Genomic DNA, 21,243 nt, shown 5'->3' on the forward strand with positions numbered 1-21,243 from the left:
AACCAGTGGCAACTAACACATTCGTCTTTAAAATTACATAAGTATTTGACTCCTCCAAAAAAAAAATGATTTATTCACATGAAGTTCATACCTACTTCTACAAATATATTTAACAAGTGGCGAAAAATTAAACTCATCAAAAACAATTCTGGCCTTCCTCCATCTCAACTATCCCATTCCCTCAAGTTCTCCTCAACCCTCCCCTTCTCCCCTCCTCTTCCCATCCTCCCCTTCCTTCTACATAATCAAGATGGAGGATGGACAGAGACGAGAGCAAGGAAAGGGATATCTTGATTGAGGGAGCATTATGGGGTTAGCAAGAAATCTGGCTCTAGAAAAATTTCCAGGAATCCACAAGGATGACCCCAGCTAAGCCCCTAAGCAATAGAGGAGAGGGTGCCCGAACTGGCCTTACCCTGTAGTCAGACTGATGATTATCTTAAATATCACCATAGAACCTTCCTCCAACAACAGATGGAAACAAAGGCAGAGACCCACATCAGAGCACTGAACTGAACTCCCAAGGTCCAGTTGAAGAGTAGAAGGAATGAGAACATGAGTAAAGAGGTCAAGACCATGAAGGGTTCATCCACTGAAACAGTCTACCTGAGCTAATGGGAGCTCAACAACTCCAGCTGTACTGGGAAGGAATAAGCATAGGATCAAACTAGTCCCTCTGAATGGGGTTGACAGTTGCATGACTGGGGCAGACTGAGGGGCCACTGGCAGTGGCACTGAGATTTATCTCTACTGCATGTACGGGCTTTTGAGGATTCTATTCTCTTTGGATGTATACCTTGCTCAGTCTAGATGTAGTAGAGAGGGCCATGGATCTTTCACAAAGCAAAGTGCCGCACCTTCTCTAAGGATTAGAGGGTGGTGGAGTGGGAGGGTGCGTGGAGGGAATGGGAAGAGGGGAGGGAGTGGGAATTTGGACTGGTATTTTTTTTTAAAAAAAAAATCTAATAAATAAAAAAAATTCTGGAATCTTCAATATTGTAATTTTGGAAAAAGAAAAATTCTCACATTATAAACATCTCACAAAAGCTTCAATACGTGGGTAAACCACGCTGGGGGGGGATGTCAAATTCCAAATCTGTGGGAGCTTCTTAAATCACAGAACAACTCGAGTTCTGAGATGCCTCGGTGGCTTAAGTTGCTGCACAAGCCTAGCTCCCTAAGTTTCGGCCCCAGAACCCCATATAAACGGAGGAAAAAAAAATCAACTCCACCATGATATCGGCAGACCTTCACACATGCACTGTGGCATGGGCACCACCCCTTCACAGGAACACAAAATAACAACAAATAAAGCAAACAGTTTTTAAACCATGACGAAAACTAGCAATGAGTACCATTCAGCTTAACATTATAGTCTAAACCAGGGCTCTTAACATTGTTTTCCACTTGTGACCTTTTCCTTGCCTGAGAAATTTGAATGTGATCCCCAATATACATGAATATAAAGTGGGTCTACAAATAAAAATTATACTCACAATAACTCCTAAAGAAAGTTACTTAAACAAACCTTTGGTATACATATAGTTTTATAAAAATTATAAAATAAATTTTACCATTCATTTAAGGTGAAAGTAAATTTAACACTAATAAAAGAGGTGTGCATGTTTATTTTTGCATAGAGAATTAAATCTTGGCTGGATGTTTGATGCTGCAGGATGTAGAAACTCTTTAACGTTCTTCAGAGTTGATCAATTTTTATTTGTCAAAGCTAAGAATGTTGCTTCACATAATTATATAGCACAAAAATGGCAGAAGTATGTTTAGGGCCTTTTCAGCAATTGCTGGAAATTCTGTCCTATTTCTTAGCTGAAAGTCATTCATTAATTTCTGGTGGCATGCAAGTCAACAACTCAAAGAGTGGCTTCTTTTTTGTTTTGTTTCCCATCAATATTCTATCACAATATAAAGATACACTAATTCGATACTTACAGGATGAGAAATGACATTAAGAAAACACAAGTCTTTATTTTCTGCAATTCAGCAATTAGAAAGATACTGGATGTAATTTATACTCTCCCACAGTCCCCAGTCTGCAACAATCTTGTTGCAGTCAGTATCTGACACGGCACAGTGTGCGGGTTGGCACTCTCATGTGGGAAGTGCACCTGCTGCATACTCAGAAGCAAGTCTGCAGGAAAGTCATGCAATGCAGGGGGAGTTCAGGCTCATTGCGTGTGTATGATAAGTGTGACTCACAGTTTAAGGAGCTGGGGTCTACATATCTTATGGTTTTTGCCACAACCACCTCTTGGAGGAGTGGGATGGTTGAGATGGAGGAAAGGCAGATATGGGAGCAGGGAAGATGATATCTTAATTAAGGGAGCCATTTTAGGGTTGGCAAGAGACTTGGCTCTAGATGGGTTCCCAGGTGTCCAAGGGGATGTCCCTAGCTTGGTCCTTGGGCAGTAGAGGAGAGGGTGCCTGAACTGGCCTTGTCACATAGCCACTCTGATGAATATCCTGAATATCACCATAGAACCTTCGTCCGGCAATGGATGGAGACAGAGACAGAGACCCACATTGAAGCACCGGACTGAGCTCCCAAGGTCCAGATGAAGAGTAGAAGGAAGGAGAAGATGAACAAGGAAGTCAGAACCTCATGGGTGCATCCACCCACTGAGACGGTGTGACCGATCTAATGGGAGCTCACCAAGGCTAGCTTAACTAGGACTGAACAAGCATGTGATCAAACCGGAACTCTCTGAATGTGGCTGACAATGGGGGCTGACTAGAAGCCAATGATAATGGCACTGGGTTTTGATTCTACTGCATGTACTGGCTTTTTGAGATCCTAGTCTGTTTGGATGCACACCTTCCTAGGCCTGGATGGAGGGGGGAGGGCCTTAGACTTCCCACAGGGCAGGGTACCCTGCCATCTCTTAGGTCTGGAGGAGGAAGGAACAAGGGGAGGAGGGAGGAGGAGGGGAAAGGGCAAAGGGAGGAGGAAAGGAGGTGGAAATTTTGAATGGTATTATTTATAAAGCAAAAAAAAGGAACCTGATTAGTCTAATTATAAATATGAGAAACATAGATGACTATTGATCTATAATTCTCAATACCCATCTAACTTAAAGACTAAGACAATAAACAACTGTGCAAAAAAAGAAAATGTCTCAAAAAGATGGATATAAGGCATTTCCTTAATGAGTGATCAATGGGGAGGGCCCAGCCCATGATGAGTGGTACCCTCCCTGGGCTGGTGGTACTGGGTACTATAAGAAAGCAGGCTGAACAAGTAGGAAAAGCAAGCCAGAAAGCAGCACCCCACAGTGACGTCTGCATCAGTTCCTGCAGGATCCTGCCTTCACCGCTTTTGATAATGAACTGCTATATGGAACTGTGAATGACATAAACCCTTCCCCTGGCAACTTGCTGTTGGTAATGATGTTTCATCGCAACAGCAGTAACTCTCTCTAAGATACCTGTCCTAGGAGAAAAGCTTGACGATCCATAAAGTTAGCAACTGAAAAGATATGGGAGATTCAAAGGATCCATGTGCATGTGGCACAGACAAGGAAAACACCAAGAAAAAGATAAATTCTAAAATGTTAAGACTTGGCCCTGCATTGTTTGGAATCATCGAGGGATTGTGTATGTCTTGACACATATAAATTTTACATGTCATTAAAAATACAAATACATGGGACACAACTTTAGTTACAAAATTTAAGCACTTGGAAGGCAGAGGCAGAAGGATCTCTGTAGGTTCAAGGCCAGCTTGGTCTACAGAGTGTGTTCCAAGACAACCAAGGCTACACAGTGAGACCCTGTCTCAAAACAAACACATAATAACAACAATAATAATGCATTATCATACTATAAACATCAAAGCCATGAGAGGAGTTGTGGAGGGAACAGGAGGTGATAGAGGACATAAAAGAGACATAACCACGAAGGATATGCCAACCTTCAGAACTCTTCACTGGGCCTCCTCTGGAAAATAGTATTCATGAATGGCAACGATTTAGTCCCAACTCAGTAACTCTTTTTCCCAAAAACATTTTTACAAATTCAGTTGAGTAAATCAAAACTGACAACATCTGCCAAATGTTTTATTTTCCATTGGATTTCAAAAAATAACTTAGTTTGCCTTTTTCCACTTGTCTATGGGCAGCAGCATTTTTAAGGTACCTTGTTTATACTTCCAAGATGCTCTGTTTCTCTACGACTATGTTTTAAAGTCTTGTTTACGACAAATGCTTTCAAAATTATGTGTGTGCGCATATTAACAGTCCCTAATCCACAACTGGCTGTGAGAGCAACAATTTGGAAAAGCAGATAAAATCATAAACCATAGTTTTTAAACCAAGAGCCCTTCACTATCTACCTTAGGGAGGACAATTTTAAAAGGAGAAAAGAAAAGAGATCAACTTTTTTCCCATCTCATAAAGGATGTCTACAGCTAATAAGTCAAAATAGACAATGTACTCATAGGCCTTCACAGAGAGAAGGACTCATAGTCCTTCACAGTCAGGACTCATAGATCTTCGCAGACAGAAGGACTCAGAGACCTTCACAGACAGAAGGACTCATAGACCTTCACAAACAGAAGGACTCATAGACCTTCATGGACATAAGTACTCCTAGACCTTCTGTCTCACCAGCTCCTAAATCAATTTGCCATCAAAATGTCTCGTCACTCTCTCACACTCAGATAGGTCATTTACTGATGGATTCATTATTATAAGCTGCACTCAACTCAGAAGAACCAGAGCTGACCTCCAGAAATAACATCCTTAATTTGACATCAGGAAAATCTACTGAGACTTAGGTATCAAGATTTCCATAATAAAAGAAGTACACTGTTATGGAATCTTTTTTAGTTTTCCAATGTTTGGTCAACAATTTTTTAGCATCTTATCAATAATTAATCTTGTTGAACTCTGTATTCTTTCTTTCCTGGGTAGCTGTGTGTAGCATTCATGTGAGGGATGGTGGGTGTGCAGGTACAGGTATAGGCATGTGGCGACCAGAGGACAACTTCTGGTGTCTTTCTTCAAGCACAGATTCTCTCATATGCCCGAGCTTCACCGATCATAGCAAGCTAGCTGGCCAGCAGGCTCCAGAGGTCCATCTGTCTCTGTCCCCGTCTCAGCATCTCTGGTATAAGGGCATTCTATCCGGCAGTGGTGGTGCACACCTTTAATCCCAGCACTCAGGAGGCAGAGGCAGGTGGATCTCTGTGAGTTTGAGGCCAGCCTGGTCAACAAAAGTTAGTACCAAGTCAGGCTCCAAAGCTACAGCGAAACCCTGTGTCAACCCCCCCCCCCAAAAAAAAGAAAAAAAAAGGTGCATTCAACTTCACCCAGTTTTACTTGGGCTTTGAAGGCACATACTTTACAGACTGAACAATCACCTCAGAATTCTGTGTGGCATTCATAGTTGACTAAAGTTTTTATAGATTTATACATTTGCTTTGAAAGAAAATGATAAAAATGACATTTTCAAAGTAAAATGACATGTTCTAAAATAGAACTGACATGCTTCCTCGTGGGCTGTGGTGGCTTTGCACAGACCAGCGCTCTGAACAAGGACAGCCTGAAGCTTTGCTACAGCATGGATATTTCTCTGGAGTCATCCACTCTCTGTAGAAGCGAGACAGAGAACCTCAAGAAGAACTGACAGCAGCCACCTCACCCAGAGACATGTCAAACTGGCCCTTGGATGGACTAGGATCCAGTCACTGACCAGGCAAGAGCTGATGCAGTAGCTCGGGGAAACCAGGACAACGTCTGGCAGAGAGACCTCAAATAAGAATGGAGTTCCCCTCAAAATTCTGTGACTTGTGATGCAGCTCAACACTGCTGAAACTTGAGAAAACTCTGTGAAGCAGAGATATCTGCAGTTATGCAAGACAAAATTTATTTTGGGGGGTTTCTTTTTTATCATTTTTTTATTAAAAATTTCCATCTCCTCCTCTCCTCCTTCCCCTTCCCTCCCCTCCCCTCTACCCTTACCCCCACTCCCTCCCTCTCCAGGCCAAGGAGCCATCAGGGTTCCCTACTCTAGGTTAAGTCCAAGGTCCTCCCAACTCCCCCCAGGTCCAGGAAGGTGAGCACCCAAGCTGACAAGGCTCCTACAGAGCCCGTCCATGCAGAAGAATCAAAGCCCAGCGCCATTGTCCTTGGCTTCTCAGTCAGCCTCCACCGTTGGCCACATTCAGAGAGTCCGGTTTGGTCGCATGTTCCATCAGTCCCATTCCAACTGGAGTTGGTGATCTGGGGTGCGTTCACCCATGGAAACGGTGGGGCAAGACAAAATTTAAAATGTAGGTTCCCTGGGGGTAAAGATCTTTACTGTCTATGTGTTTAAATATTTGATAAAAATTGATTTAAAAATACATAGAGTAAGGCATGTAGCATTGTCTCAAAAGACTGAGCACTCCAGGCTTCAGGGCTGACCTGGACAGCCTCATCACAAACAGGAGTGGCTCTACCTAAGCCATAAATCATCCAAACTCAGCAAAGTCTCTGCCCTGAAATGATCAGCTTAGTTGCCTATCCGCAAGAACAATTCTCTCTCTCTCTCTCTCTCTCTCTCTCTCTCTCTCTCTCTCTCTCTCTCTCTCTCTCTCTCTCTCTCTCTCTCTCTCTCCTGTCTCTCCCTCTCTGTGTGTATGTGTTTCTGTGTTTCTGTCTCTCTGTGTGTCTCTGTCTCTCTCTGTCTCTATTCCCTCCACCCATTCGCCCTCTCTCCCTCTCTCTTAGAAAACAGCACCCTCTGGAGCTGCTGCCATTTTTTAACTGAACTATCTGGTGTTTACATCAACTACAAGAGCTACCAAACACAGAGTCATGCAACTGATAAGGAAAAAAGGAGACAAAACACACACTCAAGGTTAATCCAGATATTAGAATTAGTCACAAGGACTTGAAAATAAACATGAGCAAGAAAATGAAGAAGACTCCGTAGACACGAAGGAAAGATAAATTCACCAGAGAACTCTTAGTTGCAGAAAAGGACAAACGGGAGAAGTAAAGTCCAACTGCACCTGGAGCATTCAGGAACACTGGGGGCTGACAGAAGCAACTGAGCAGGGTGGTGTGGGAAGTCCTTCTGTCTATGTGTTGCTTTTATTGGTTATGAATAAAGAAACTGCCTTGGCCTGTTGATAGGGCAGAACTTATGTAGGCAGGGAGCGGGGAACTGGACTAAATGCTGGGAGAAGGAAGGCAGAGAGAGAGACACCATGGAGCTGCAGGAGACAGACATTGGGAACATTACCCAGTAAGCCACTGCCACGTGGTGATATATAGAATAATAGAGATGGGTTAGTTTAGGATATGAGTTTAGCCAGAAATACACTTAAGCTATTGGTCAAACAGTATTGCAAATAATATGGTTTTCTGAGTGGTTATTTCATGGCTGGGCAGCCGGGATGAACAAGCGACCCTTCCCCCTATAGCAGGGACTCTGAGGGCCTGCCTGGCTTCCCAGGCTTGATGCCTGGAGGAGGTTCCAAGATGAGGGTTTGCTCACTGGGTTCTTGTTTATGTATGCTTTTTGTTCCAATATTAGCTAAAATAAAAATGACTTATTCCACTCCCCCCCCCACTTTAAAAAAGAAAAGGGTCAGAGAGAATTGGAGCCTTAAAAAAATGCTGTTCTCAGAATTAAGAAGTTATTATACAAGTTTAAGAAAACAAACTAATACATCGGGTGCTAAGTTGGGTATTATCTAAATGTGCTCGCTCATTTTCCACCTCTCACCTCCTCTGTCCCCTCTTCTGCCAGGCAAAGCAGCTTTCCTTTTGATAGCTCACAATGGCCAGCCTGTCAACACAGGGAGGGACATGGGAAGAGAGAGGGGTACAGCAGAGTGGGAGCTTCGCATCCTGCATCTAGACCTGATGGACTCTCATCTTCCTCAGATGGGAGCTGTGTCAAGGTCCCTTAGCAGACCCCGTGGTGCCCACTCTCCAGGACCCACTGTGCAGCCTGTCTCACTGAGCAGCACCCACCTCATTCTCCTATCGCTCCTAAAAGGCCCAGTAGGCCACCAACAGCACCTGCAATGAAGGCTGCCATCTTCTGGAGGGCTGTACCACACCTTCTCCTAACAAATAAATGGAAATTGTGAGACCTGGGTCACAAGAGGGAATGGAAAGGGAGGGGGGGGGTTCTAAGTGTGTTGTTCCTTTGGAGACATCTCCTTTGGCCTCAAATAATTCTTCCACACTATTAGGCTTACATTCTTTAGCAGTCTCTTACTTTTTTCAATAATTAACAATTCTGTATATTAAATGTTCCCTATTCAATTACTAGTGTAATTTCTATCACCTGACTAGATCCTGACTGATAAACTAGAAAAGCTGAGGAATCGCTAAGGGATCTATGCCCAACTTATGGCCACGTAGATCCACCTTGTGATATGCACCATCGAGAATGCACAGGGCTGCTACTGGGAAAAGCAGCCCAGGCACAGCAGCGCTGTTCACAAGAGCAGGAGATGAGAGAAGTCGGTGAAGCGCCCACCGCACAGAACAGATAAACTGGTATGTCAGTACAAGGGAATACTATCATCAGTGAGCATCCACAGTATGACGGAAGAAAACTACATGGGAGAAAGAAGAGAAAGAAGCCAGACACAATCGAACTAATAAAATTGTCTGAGACAATTTGTATGACAATTAAAGAGGGTAAAACTAATCAAATGCTACAAGCCAGTATAGTGTTCACTCTTAGGTGGGTGGGCCTAAGAGATGGAAGGGGGCTTGAGCAGAGCTTCCAGATGTGGAGCAAGTTCTATTTCCTCATTTGGATCCTAGTTCAGGTTTGGAAACTCATCATGCTCCATACTTTGGACTTGTGTTCTCTTCTCTGTGTGTTACTCATCACTAACAGTTACATTAAAGTAGTCTGACGAGTACTTGGATGGGGGGTAGAGGTTGAGCTCAGGAATACAACGCTTGCCTGGCCAGCACACAGCCCTGAAAACAGTACAAATGAGCAGACACTCGGCTGATATGTTTCTAAGGCCCTTCGGCTAACCACGCATGCACAGATTTGTAAAAGGCCCTTGTCTTCGTTCCCACGGTAGCTGTAGCTGTGCTTACACTTTCATCCCTATACTCGCCACCCCACCGTGCAAACCTCCTACTTGTCTGTCTTAAGCACATGTCCAGCCTGAGGGTCAAAGATGAATCCTTTACAAGTCTCAAGTGACACATGAAACAACAGGAAATAAAGATGTAAAAATGGGAGTCTTCCATGTTACACGTTAGAGGTCCAGGTACATGGAAGGGTCCAGGTTTTCTATGCATCTGACTGGCATTTTTCAGTAGTATGAAATGCGGTCCATTTCATTTCAGTACATTTGTGGTATGTATTTCAAGTACACAGGGCAGGTAACTACTTTATAGGGACCTATTTAGAAAGTGTCATTCTGTAGACAGCACTGTGGGGAACAAAGAAGGAAAAGCAAGATGGCTGAGCAAAGTCACATTCAGTGCAAGCAGAATAATCAATGGAGGACTCAAACAGTCAGTGGGCACTAACATCAGTGGCATTAGCATCACTGCCCTGAAAACCTTGCCCCAGGAACCAAGTCAACCCCACCTTCAGACCAGGAAGTCACTGCACTGCTTTTCCATCCTCCTAGAACTGCCCACATGCTCTTCCCATCCAGATTTATGATCCGACTTTCCTCCTTTATGCAACCTTATTTTGAATTAAAATGAATTATCATTATTACTTTGGGGAAAAGAATTTCAAAACAGCCTTGGAGGCAGCTGAGCATACCACAGGGTGTTGCAAGACTGGGCTGAGAAGCATTACTTTAAGCATTCTGGTAACTGATTTCCACCCTCCAAAGGTTTCTACATGGAAATTTTTCCTACTATTTTATAATTGTATCAAGAGTCTACCTCCTAGTTTTAGAAATCAGCAAGGTTATGACTACACAACCTTAAAGGAAACCTGTTCCTCTAATGAGCATGTACTATGCATCTCTGGTAGAACAAAACTAATCTATTCTCTACTAATGTTTCTTTCCACGCTGGGTAAGAGACAAGGACAACCCTCTATCCCAGCAGTCTAAGGACTGTGGTGGTTTAACAATAAATGTCCTGCATCTCACAAATACCAGTCTCAGGCAAATCAGGGAAGCTGGTCACCCTAGGAAAGACAAACACCAAATAAGCATCTAAAGATTACTATACGGTAGTAAGAGAAGTAAGGAGTGCGGTAAAGGTCAGAGAGTACAAAAGTGTTACGGCATTGTGTAGGGAAATCACGGAAGGCATTCTTTTTTTTTTTTTTTCTCTTTTTAGATATTATATTCTTTTTTTTTTCTCATGGTTTATTTTTTTTATATTTAAAAATTTCCATCTCCTTCCCTCCTCCTCCCCCCCCTCCGCTCCTCCTCCCCCTTCCCTCCCCTCCTTCTCCCCCCTCCCTCCCCTTCCCTCCACCCACACCTCCCCTCCCTCCCTCTCAAGGCCAAGGAGCCACCAGGGTTCCCCACTCCATGCCAAGTCCAAGGTCCTCTCAACTCCCCCCAGGTCCAGGAAGGTGATCGACCAAGCCGAGAAGGCTCCCACAGAGCCCGTCCACGCAGAAGAATCAGAGCCCAGCGCCATTGTCCTTTGCCTCTCAGTCAGCCCCCGCCGTTGGCCACATTCAGAGAGACGGGCCCGGTCGCATGATCCACCAGTCCCATTCCAACTGGAGCTGGTGATCTCCCCTTAGTTCTGTCCCACCGTCTCCATGAGTGAACGCACCCCTCACGTTCCTGACCCTCTCCCTCATGTTCTCGCTCCCTCTGCTCCCCACCAGGACCCTGGGAGCCCAGTCCAGTGCTTCAACGTGGGGCTCAGTCACCTTCCCCATCTGTAGCCAGCTGGAGGTTCCCTCACAGTCCTGACTTTCCTTCTCATGCTCTCTCTCCCTCTGCTCCTCACCAGGACCCCGGGAGCTCAGTCCGGTGCTCCAATGTGGGGCTCCGTCATCCTCTCCATCCATCGTCAGGTGGAGGCTCCACGGCGATATGCAAGAAATTCATCAGTATGGCTATAGGCACTGGCCTTTTCAGGCTCCCTCTCCTCAGCTGCCCAAGGAACCAACTGGGGGCGTCTCCCTGGAAACCTGGGAACCCCTCCAGGGTCAAGTCTCTTGACAACCCTCAGGTAGCTCCTTAAATTAAGATATATGCTTCCCTGCTCCCATATCCACCCCCCCCCTACATCCCAAGCACCCCATTCCTCCGAGCTCCCCCCATTCTCCCCTTCACACTTTTCTCTCCCCATCTTCCCTTGGCCCAGTCTCGCCCAACCCTCAAGTTCCCAATTTTGCCTGGCGATCGTGTCTACTTCCAATATCCAGGAGGATTACTATATCTTTTTTTGGGAGTTCACCTTCTTATTATCTTCTCAAGGATCCCAAATTTATAGGCTCGATGTCCTTTAATTACGGCTAGAAACCGATTATGAGTGAGTACATCCCATGTTCATCTTTTTGGGTCTGGGTTACCTCACTCAGAATAGTGTTTTCTATTTCCATCCATTTGCCTGCAAAATTCAAGATGTCATTGTTTTTTACCGCTGAGTAGTATTCTAGCATGTATATATTCCACAGTTTCTTCATCCATTCTTCCACTGAAGGGCATCTAGGTTGTTTCCAGGATCTGGCTATTACAAATAATGCTGCTATGAACATAGATGAGCATATGCTTTTGTTGTATGATTGGGCATCTCTTGGGTAGATTCCCAATAGTGGAATTGCTGGGTCCTGGGGTAGGTTGATCCCGAATTTCCTGAGAAACTGCCACACTGCTTACGGAAGGCATTCTTGATATGGTATTGGAAGGAAGTGGGGGAAAGCTAGTCTGGTGACTGGGAGGAGACTTCAAGCAGAAACGAAAATCAATAGCATGTAGAGAAGAAAAAGGTCCAAAGGTGTAGTGTGTTTAGAATGTTAAGAGGTCTCTGCGGCTGGAGGGTCAGCAGTTGGTCAAGAACAGTGTGGAAGGAAGCAAGGTGAGAGAAGCTATTGGGTGATAGCCACCACTGAGTCTCAGCACACTAATTCCAACCTATGAAAATATTCCTTCTCATTATAATAGATCCTTGGCCTTTTTATTGAGCATCATTTTTCTCATATAATAGACATATACTATATGTGTGTATATAAAGCCTCTGTTTAACTATCCTATAGAATTCCTTTGTAACAATTATTCCAACTTTATATAATACCTTGGCATACTTTTTCCTGTATCTATGTCTTACCTCCCTAAAACTCAGCCTTTTTGAGTTCAATTCAATATTATACAGCACTGAATACATGCACAATCAAAAGCTACTAGTAGGTAGAATTTTCATTAATGTGCCTTTTGTTAGTTTGTATGTTAAAAGCAGCTACGAAAGAGTTATGCCTTACACATAATATAATATATGGCCAGGACTAGCAGAATGGAACATGAGAAGAAAATGACAACTGGCAAACCGGCCTGCAATGCAGAACTGCCTCTGTATCAGCAAATGCTCTGGCATACGGTACAAAGCAAAAGAGCAAATAGGAGAAGGCTCTACAATAAGAGCCTCCCTAATCACTGATCACCAGGAAGGACCCCTGAGAAGATGTCTCTGAACTGATCTGGATGACCTTCAGGGCATGAAAAAGTCTCCATTACCAACCTCCCAAGACATCTCAACTCTTCCCTCTACAATGAAGTTTATTTTATTTTGATAATTTTCCTAAGCAATAAAATAACGTTTGGGGTCTATCTACCCAACTACCCAGGGAACACACCTAGAGGCCAGGTCTCAGGTCAACTACCTGGAGCTCCGTATCTTAATTTTTAATTAAGTCTAATTAAATTGTTTGATGGCTGAATTATTAGCTTATACAATATAAAAGCATGAGGTAATTCTACTAGAATTTACAAGTGTTAACTTTAAATGCAACTCTCCAATATAATCTTGAATCTATTACAAAGCTGTTTCCATTTTTGTCTTAGGAAATGCTTTAAGCTTCATTTTGAGATGAAAGGAAAAGCAGTGGTACCATTTTATCATCACATCTCAAGGTCTCAAAATATGCACTGAGCCAGCTTCCCCAACATATTGGTCTACCTCAAAAAGGCTGAAAATGTTTTTTAAAAATGTGAAATTTTTTTGCTCAGTAGAAAAGAAATTTTACACTAAGATCTTACACTGTAAGGTGTCACAACATATGACCAATACTAAAAAGTCAATTTATATTGTCACCATAAAAAAACAGAAACTAAAAATGAAACAATTCCATTTATTGCCGCACCAAAAAGAATAACTAAAGCACACATGTAAAACTCATACTCCCCAAATGACAAAGCACTTTTCAAAAGAATTAAAGGAAGTGTGAATAAATGAAGAGACTTCACATTGTGCCTGACTACAAAGACTCGACACTACTGAGATGGCATAATGCTCAGATTAATCTGAGATTCAATACAATCCCTATCAAAATTCCAGCTGGATCCTGTGCAGACATTCACAAGTTGACCTAAAGTTTAAATGGCAAGGCAAGGGACCCACAACAGTGAAGGCCATGCTGCAAAGAACAATGATGTAAATGCCCATTCCCCGGTTTCCAGACTGACTATAGAATCAATAAACAAGCATATACTGACCAAGGAAATAAAATTAAGAATCCAAAATACTCCCTCACATCTATTATCAACTTAGGGATAATAAAATGCCAACAAAATTCAATGAGGAAAACATAATCTTTCTAATAAACAGTGCAGCACATCTAATATCCTCTTACAAAATAAAGCTGGGCATCAACCTCACACCATATACAAAAATGAACCCAAAATGGATCAAATACCTAAATATGATAGTAAAAGTAATAAAACTCTTTAAGGAAAATATTAGACTAAATCTTTATAATCTTGAATTAGGCAATGGTTCCTTGAATATAAAATCAAAAGCACAGGAAACAAAAAAAAAGATAAATTTAAATTCATCAAAATCTAAAACTTCTCTTTAATGGGTCAGAGGGTAAGGTGCACAAACTCAGATCATGAGGATCTGAGCTTAGGTCCCTAGCATCTATATAAAAGTCAGGCGCCACCACATGTACCTGCTGTCCAGCACAGGCAGAATGGATAGAGACAGTGAATACAGCAGAGATGATGAGCTCTGGATTCTCTGAGAGACCCTGTCTCAAAAAGCAAGGTAGAGACATAAGATACCTAAGTTGACAGCTGGCCTCTACAAATGTACACAAATATACACATACACAGGCACACAGACCACACCTACAGAGCAAAAAGAAAATCCATGGAATGGGGGAAAAATCTGGCCAACCATGTATATGATGAAAAACTTGTACCAAAAATATATTGCGAAAAAAGAAAAAAAATGTTAAAATAGGCAAAGGATCTTAACAGACATTCTCCAAAGAAGATATGCCAAGAAAAACATGAATACTCAAATCATTTTTCATCAAAGCAGCACAAACCCAAACTCCAAGGAAAGACTATTTACTCAACACTACCAGTGATGACTAGCTAAAAAGACACACAATAGTAAGTACTAGTGAGGAGCCAGAGAAAGCAGACACTTATACACTACTCTAGCTAGGAATACAAAATTGTACAAGTAATTCTGAAGACAGTCTGTGCATTCAAAACGTTAAAAACAGAGTTACTGCTTGGTCCTGTAATTCTAATCCTAGGGATATAGCCAAGAAAAAAACAAAAGGATGCCTTTACGATATCAGCAGCATCAACAACCAAAAGAAACAACCCTAGTGGCCATCAACTGACAAATAAATAAATAAAATGTGGTGTACACATATAATAGAATATTTTTTGACAATAAAAAAATAAGTGTGCCTAGTGAAAACAGTCCGAAAGGATTATATGTGTGTACATATATATGAAAGTTTTTTTTTCTTTTTCAAGACAGGGTTTCTCTGTGTAGCCCTGGCTGTCCTAGAACTCACTTTGTAGATCAGGCTGGCCTTTAATGCAGAGATTCACCTAACTCTGTCCCCAAGTGCTGGGATTAAAGGCATGCGCCACCACCGCCTGGCTAAAATTATTTCTATTTACATGAAATGTTCAAAATAAGCAAATCCATAAAAACAGAATACAAATCAGTGTTTTCCTAGGGTGGGAAGGATAGGAAAGTAACTGCTGATAGGTTTGGCGTTTCTTTTCAGTATGATGACAAGATGCCGTAATTTGTGGTGACAGTTGCACAGCCCAACAAATATACTAAAAACCACCAAATTAGTACTTTAAATAGGTGAGCCGTATGGCATACAAATTATGTGTCATAAAATTGTTTTTAAAAAATTATATACATATGTATGTACGTATGCTATCCCCTAAATAGAAAACAGTACCTCAGAAGAGCAATGTCAAGTAAAGGCAAAGGATGCTATGTTATAGATGTTACTAGATAATTCAGCCAGTGGTTCCCAGCACAGTTCAGACTGCTGCATATAAATATCCCCGAAGACTGGCAGTCCTTGGGTTCTCCAGAGTACCTAATTCTGGGTCTACTGGGGAAGCTAGAGTTGTGCCATATTTTCAAATCAGTCTAATATGCATCCAGGCTTGGGAACCATGGGGCCACTAAAACCTTTGTTCAATATCTTCATGAGTCTGTGGTATCTGAGATGCTTTGTCCCTAGCATTTTATACACACTGCTTCCTTCACAGAACTCACCTCCTTCAATGATGAGTCTGAGCTTAGGAAGCGGAGGCTTCAGCTGATCTTGGAAGCCCGCATTTACTTCTCTTTCCTGTACCCATGCTCCTTATTTAAGCCACCTCACTTTTTGGAGAAGAGCCAGTTTAAATAAGTAGAATAAATTTCTCTAAAACTATGTTTCTCAAGCTGGACCGTACTGGAGAGTTCATTTTTTACTAATGATTATAATTTAATATATTTTTACATTAAAATATGGATACATCACAGAACTGGATGCAACTTTTCTCATGAATTTTAATGATGAAGCCTAGTAACTTAAAGCAAATTTCATACTTGCCAAAGGACATATTATGGACTATAGTCCTAGATTATAAGGGTGCAAACTCCCTTTCTATACCTAGTACTTCTGGTAGAAAATCTTGGGAAGTTAGGGCATAGGCTGTCTCCCTCCCCACAGGTAATAAGATAAAATTCCCTTTCCTTCAACTTGTAGACAAGGCAGCGAGGCTACTCCTCAAGAGAAGAGGAGAGGAGTCTGGGTTGAATACAAAACTAAATGCTAACCTATTAGCACTGAGGGCCAAGCCTCGGAGGGCACACTGTGACTAGAGAAATGGCTGCTGGAGACCGGGGCTACATTTTCTCCTGCCCTAGTGTTTCAATAAGACAGGTATCAAGTGTGCACCTTTACAAGTGTGCTCTGATTGCCTCGCTGGGCTTGTCTGACCCACTCCTGGGGCTCTCAATCCACCATCTCTAGGAAGAAAGTGCTCCCCTGGATTTGCATTCTTCCTCTTGGATGCAGTGCACTGTTATTGCCCTTCCCCACCCCCCACCCTCACACAGTTCTTAATCAGCTTATTTCTCAGAAGCATTTCTGAGAACTTCACCCAGGGATGAAACATCATCAGAAGAGTGGAACTGCCATATCAGCTGTGCTACAGAATTCCCTAAATCTACTGGAGTTCCTTCAGCACTAGGATAGAAGAGTGGAGTACGGTGAATCTTAGGCCTTTCTAGCTCTTAAATTCTCCATTCCCCATGCTTGCCAATACTGAAGACAAACACTGCAAATTGTAAAGTCAATTCCAAAACCAGGCTGGAATGCTCCTTCTTACCCTTTCCATCCCAGTGATCTTCCTTGTGTTATCTAATGCTTTCTCTCTGCCATAGGTTTTATTCTGGTCTTAGATCATCGATCACATGAAACAAGTTTGCATCAGGAAGGTCTATTCTCTTCTTTCAGTAGCTCTAGGCCAGCGATGTACTCCACCAATGTCCCTGTGCTGGCTACTTTTATGTCCACTGGACACAAGCTGGAGTCGTCTGGGTGGAAGGACGCTCAACTGAGAGAATGTCTCCAGGAGACTGGCCTGTAGGCAAGCCTGTGGAGCATTTCCTGATTAGTGACTCATGTGGGAGAGCCCACACCACTGTGGGTGATGCCATCCCTGGGTAGGTAGCTTGGGGTGTGTTAAAGGGCAGGTTGAGCAAGTCCAAAAAGCAGCCTTCCTCCATGGCCTCTACATGAGTTTCTGCCTCCAAGTTCCTGACTTGGGTTCTCACCCCAACTTCCCTGAATAATGGTTGTAAACTTGTAAGATAAAACAAACCCTTTAGCAATGCTGTTTTATCAAAGGAATAGAAACCCTAGACTCCAACAAATGCACCTACACTTTGTAGGTCTGTTTGATGTGCACACACACCTCAGCAAATCTCAGTGCCCTTTTCTACAAGATACCACATGAACACGGCCTCACACGTGCTTCAGCCGCGCACCTACTGGGACTCTCCCTCATAATCTCACTCTTCCTTCACTTCTGAAGGAGGAGGACAAACATCACCTCCTCCACACAGTTTTCTCTGAAGACCTACTGTAAATTCCAGGGACACTTCGATGCAATGCTTCTTTGGCTTCTAGTATATGCCTCCCTCCACCGGGCATATTTCAGACAGGAGAGACTATACAGTGATGCTCAGGTCACATCTACTGCAGGTGGGCCTCTCAATTATACATACGGTCAACACCAACTCCATGGTTTCTAAAGAGGCAGCATTTAACTAGAAAAGTTTTTTAATCAAAAAGAAATTTATGTACAATTATTAAAAACCTTTCAACAAACTCATCCCACTCCTGTCAACAGTATTCTCACAGCTGTATGAAACTTAATATAATTCTTTAGGCTTTAGCTAGTACCTTGCTGTCTTAGGGTTTCTATTGCAGGGAAGAGACACCATGATCATGGTAACTCTTGAAGGAAACATTTAATTGTGGTAGCTCACTTACAGTTCAGAGGAACGCCCATTATCATCATGGCACAACATGGTAGTGTGCAGGCAGACATGGTACTGGAAAGGTAGCTGCTACATGTTGATATGCAGGCAGCAGGAAGTAGACTGTCTCACTGGGCGTGACTTGAACATATATGAGACCTCAAAGTCTGCCTCCACAGTGACTCACTTCCTTCAACAAGACAACACCTACTCCAACAAGACACACCTCCTAATAGTGCCACAACCTTTGAAGGCCTTTTTTTTCACATCACAACACTCACCTTTAAATGGAAGACCAAAGTAGGTCATTAAACTATCAAATAGAGTTTGAATGAACCAAAAAATAAAATCCAGAAGTCAAACTGAGAAAATAGTTTTAATCAACAATTAAACCTCTCTGATTAATATAGCTATTACAGCATATTTGAATTTGAAAATGAAAGAAACATTTAGACAAAATGGCACCCATTCTTTATCAGTCATGCAGAAAAACCAAGTGTTAAACAGACTGTATATGCTCTGACAGGTACCATGACCTTTTTCCCCTAATGGAAAGTCTTCTTACTTTAATTCCAGAAATGTTGGATGTTTTATTACAAGGCTTGGGTTTGCCTTACTACAAAACATTCAGTCTAGTCTTCCCTTGAGGTGACACTAAGACAACAGATGTGCAGTCCAAATCTGCCACTTTTATTTCCTCTTAAAAAGCCAAGAAACACTCTTCCAATCAGCATTTTGTTGAAGTGTTAGTAAACACTGGAAAACTGACTGCAGGCATGAACTATCAGGTCAGAACCAAGGAAATGTCTTCAATGTGTCCTTAAGTTGAAGAAAAATTATTTCAACCAATACTGTAGAGTTAATTTGAAATGGTCCCAAAGTAAAACTATGACGAAAATCTCTCTTCTTTGACTATTTTGGCACACGAAGAGCTGCACTATTTCGCAGAGGGGAGACTACATGTGACTAAGTGATTATCAATGCCAATTTTGTTTTCTTTTCAACAAAGGCCATGAAAGTGAGACTATGGTACTCACATGTAGAGCAGAGGGGTCTGGCAGGAATTCAGCATCCTCTCCAAAGATGAAATCGGGGGGCAGCTCTGGGTACTGAGCATTGAAAATTATGTCCCCTGAAATATAGAAAAATGACAAGATCTTATTACCTTGCAAATGGACAGTCTGAAGAATACATCAGAAAAACTTGAAGAAACATATTTAGTTTAAGAAATAAATTTGAAAAGTACTTTCTGAATGATTAATTCTTCAGATAAAGGAACTGATATCCTCTTTGAAATTACCATCCATAATAAGCAATCAAAAAAGTGCAATACACTATGAATATAAATATCCTAGTAGGATTGTAGAAGCAGCCCCATGCAGCACACACGCTGATTATTTTTTTACAGGAAACACAACTGTCCAATCACTGCCTGCTAATTAAGAAGCCTTTACTGGAAACTGATTCTGTATAAACACAGTCCTTGCCTTGTAGAAATTAAACAGACATACCTTTGAAGTAATGGAAAGAGCTTCTGGCTTGATGTCAAATAGGCCTGGTTATATTTTCAAGGTTCCCTAATCACTATTAACTCAGAGACCTTTGGAAGGCTTTGACCACTTACCCTTCTGTTTACCAGATAAACAAGTGGTGCAGTGGTACAGTGGCGCAGTGGTGTAGAGGTGCATACAGTGTTGTGGTGGTACCGTGATGCCGTGGTACAGTGGTGCAATGGTATGGTGGCGCAGTGCCTCAGTGGTACCGTGGTACAGGAGTACAGTTGCACAGTGGTGCAGACATAACAGGACCTACTGTGTGAAGTGAAGGAGGCAGTGTGCTCAGCACCATGTCTGCCATTCAGTAAAGTCTCAACAAGTCATAGAGAAGTGCCTTGTTGATAACAGGGATGTTCATAAAGGTAAAACAGGATTCGGAGCCTCAGAAGCACAGTAAAGTTGAAAGGTCTCTCTGTTTCTTTCTGTCTCCTTATTCTGCCCTGTGTTCTCTCTACTCACCCACAGCTTCAGTCCTATCTTTCTGCTAAAGCGAGTCAGCAGACTGGTTTGCAGACGGTCCAGCACACACTGGGCCGTAAGCATTTCATAGTGTGTGCATTTCTGGACACACACACAACACGGTTGTCGGTCCATTCACTTTCACTGTTCAAAAGACAAGATTTACATAATGCTACCCGAAATGAAACGTCCGGCTTCACTTCTAAATTGAGCCCTTACATCTGTATGCACTAGGCATTTCACATCAGGCTCAGCAAGCATAAAGATGTGATTGTGACAGCCCATGCTCTCATACTCTAGCGCAAACACTGTCTCAATAGTTCCTCCAAATAACCTAGCATGGACTGTCCCTGCTGCTGCCAGATCCATCCAAGCCCTGCTCAGCCCATCCACCATTCATACTTTCACTGAATAATGAACTGAACTTTGCTCTAGAGACTACACTAGGCACTAACACCCAAGAATTCTGCTAATAAAAACTGAAACACCAAAAGAACTCAATCATACCCTCTTATATAGGAGCCTAGTACCACCTGCCCTCCACCCTACAGTATACACTACCCCACAAGTAAATCTTACTGAAGTACTGCATTACCTGGAAACTTGCAACTCAGAAAATTTCATTAATTCTTTCATGTTCAATATTGTAATAGTAAACCTTACAAAATGGTTCTAAAGACCTCCAAAATATGATGTTCTTCCCTATTTATCTACCCTTCTGTTCATCAACAAGCCATTACAAACCATCTATTCTGGCCATTATGATCAACTCAATGCCTTCCAAACACTGTGGCACCCAGGTCAGACAGCTCTCCTCTTGCTCAGTTTACATCACTCACAAACCCACTCGAATTACCTTCTCCTTCATAGTGCCCTTCCTCATAATCTGCAAAACACTGATCACTGTTACTCATGAATTTCATCAGTACTGCTTGGTTACAACACTGCTTGAGTAATTGATTATAGTTTTATACTGCTTTATGGCTCTATTAATTTTAAAAATTATAAGCCCGAGCTACATATGAGGCACCGTGATATACTGTTCATTCAAAAATACCCATCTTAAGGGGGCTCACATTTCATGCAGGAGACAAGAACAACACAGAACCTTCTAGACACAACAAAACTGACATCCATGTACACTCACAGACTGTGGCAGCACACACAGGGCCTGTACAGGTCTAAGCCAGACGAAGTCTCAATGCTAAGAGACAAGTGAACACACCTCTCACCCTAACCTAAAAGCTATATTTCCAACTGATCACCACTCATAAAAGGAAGAAAGAAAG

At 42.4% G+C, this 21,243-nt stretch overlaps 1 protein-coding gene across 2 annotated transcripts in view; it reads right to left on the reverse strand.

Moving 5' to 3' along the window:
- The window catches only part of Babam2 (BRISC and BRCA1 A complex member 2), a 381,270-nt gene that overhangs the window by 269,763 nt on the left and 90,264 nt on the right, over window positions 1–21,243 (reverse strand). For both annotated transcript variants that reach the window (XM_038320567.2, XM_038320568.2), the window contains exon 4: window positions 18,977–19,071. In XM_038320567.2, coding sequence (XP_038176495.1) covers window positions 18,977–19,071 — 95 coding nt within the window. The remainder of the gene's footprint in view (window positions 1–18,976; window positions 19,072–21,243) is intronic.

Source organism: Arvicola amphibius, chromosome 2 (genome assembly GCF_903992535.2).
Source record: "Arvicola amphibius chromosome 2, mArvAmp1.2, whole genome shotgun sequence".
Taxonomy (NCBI): Eukaryota; Metazoa; Chordata; class Mammalia; order Rodentia; family Cricetidae; genus Arvicola; species Arvicola amphibius.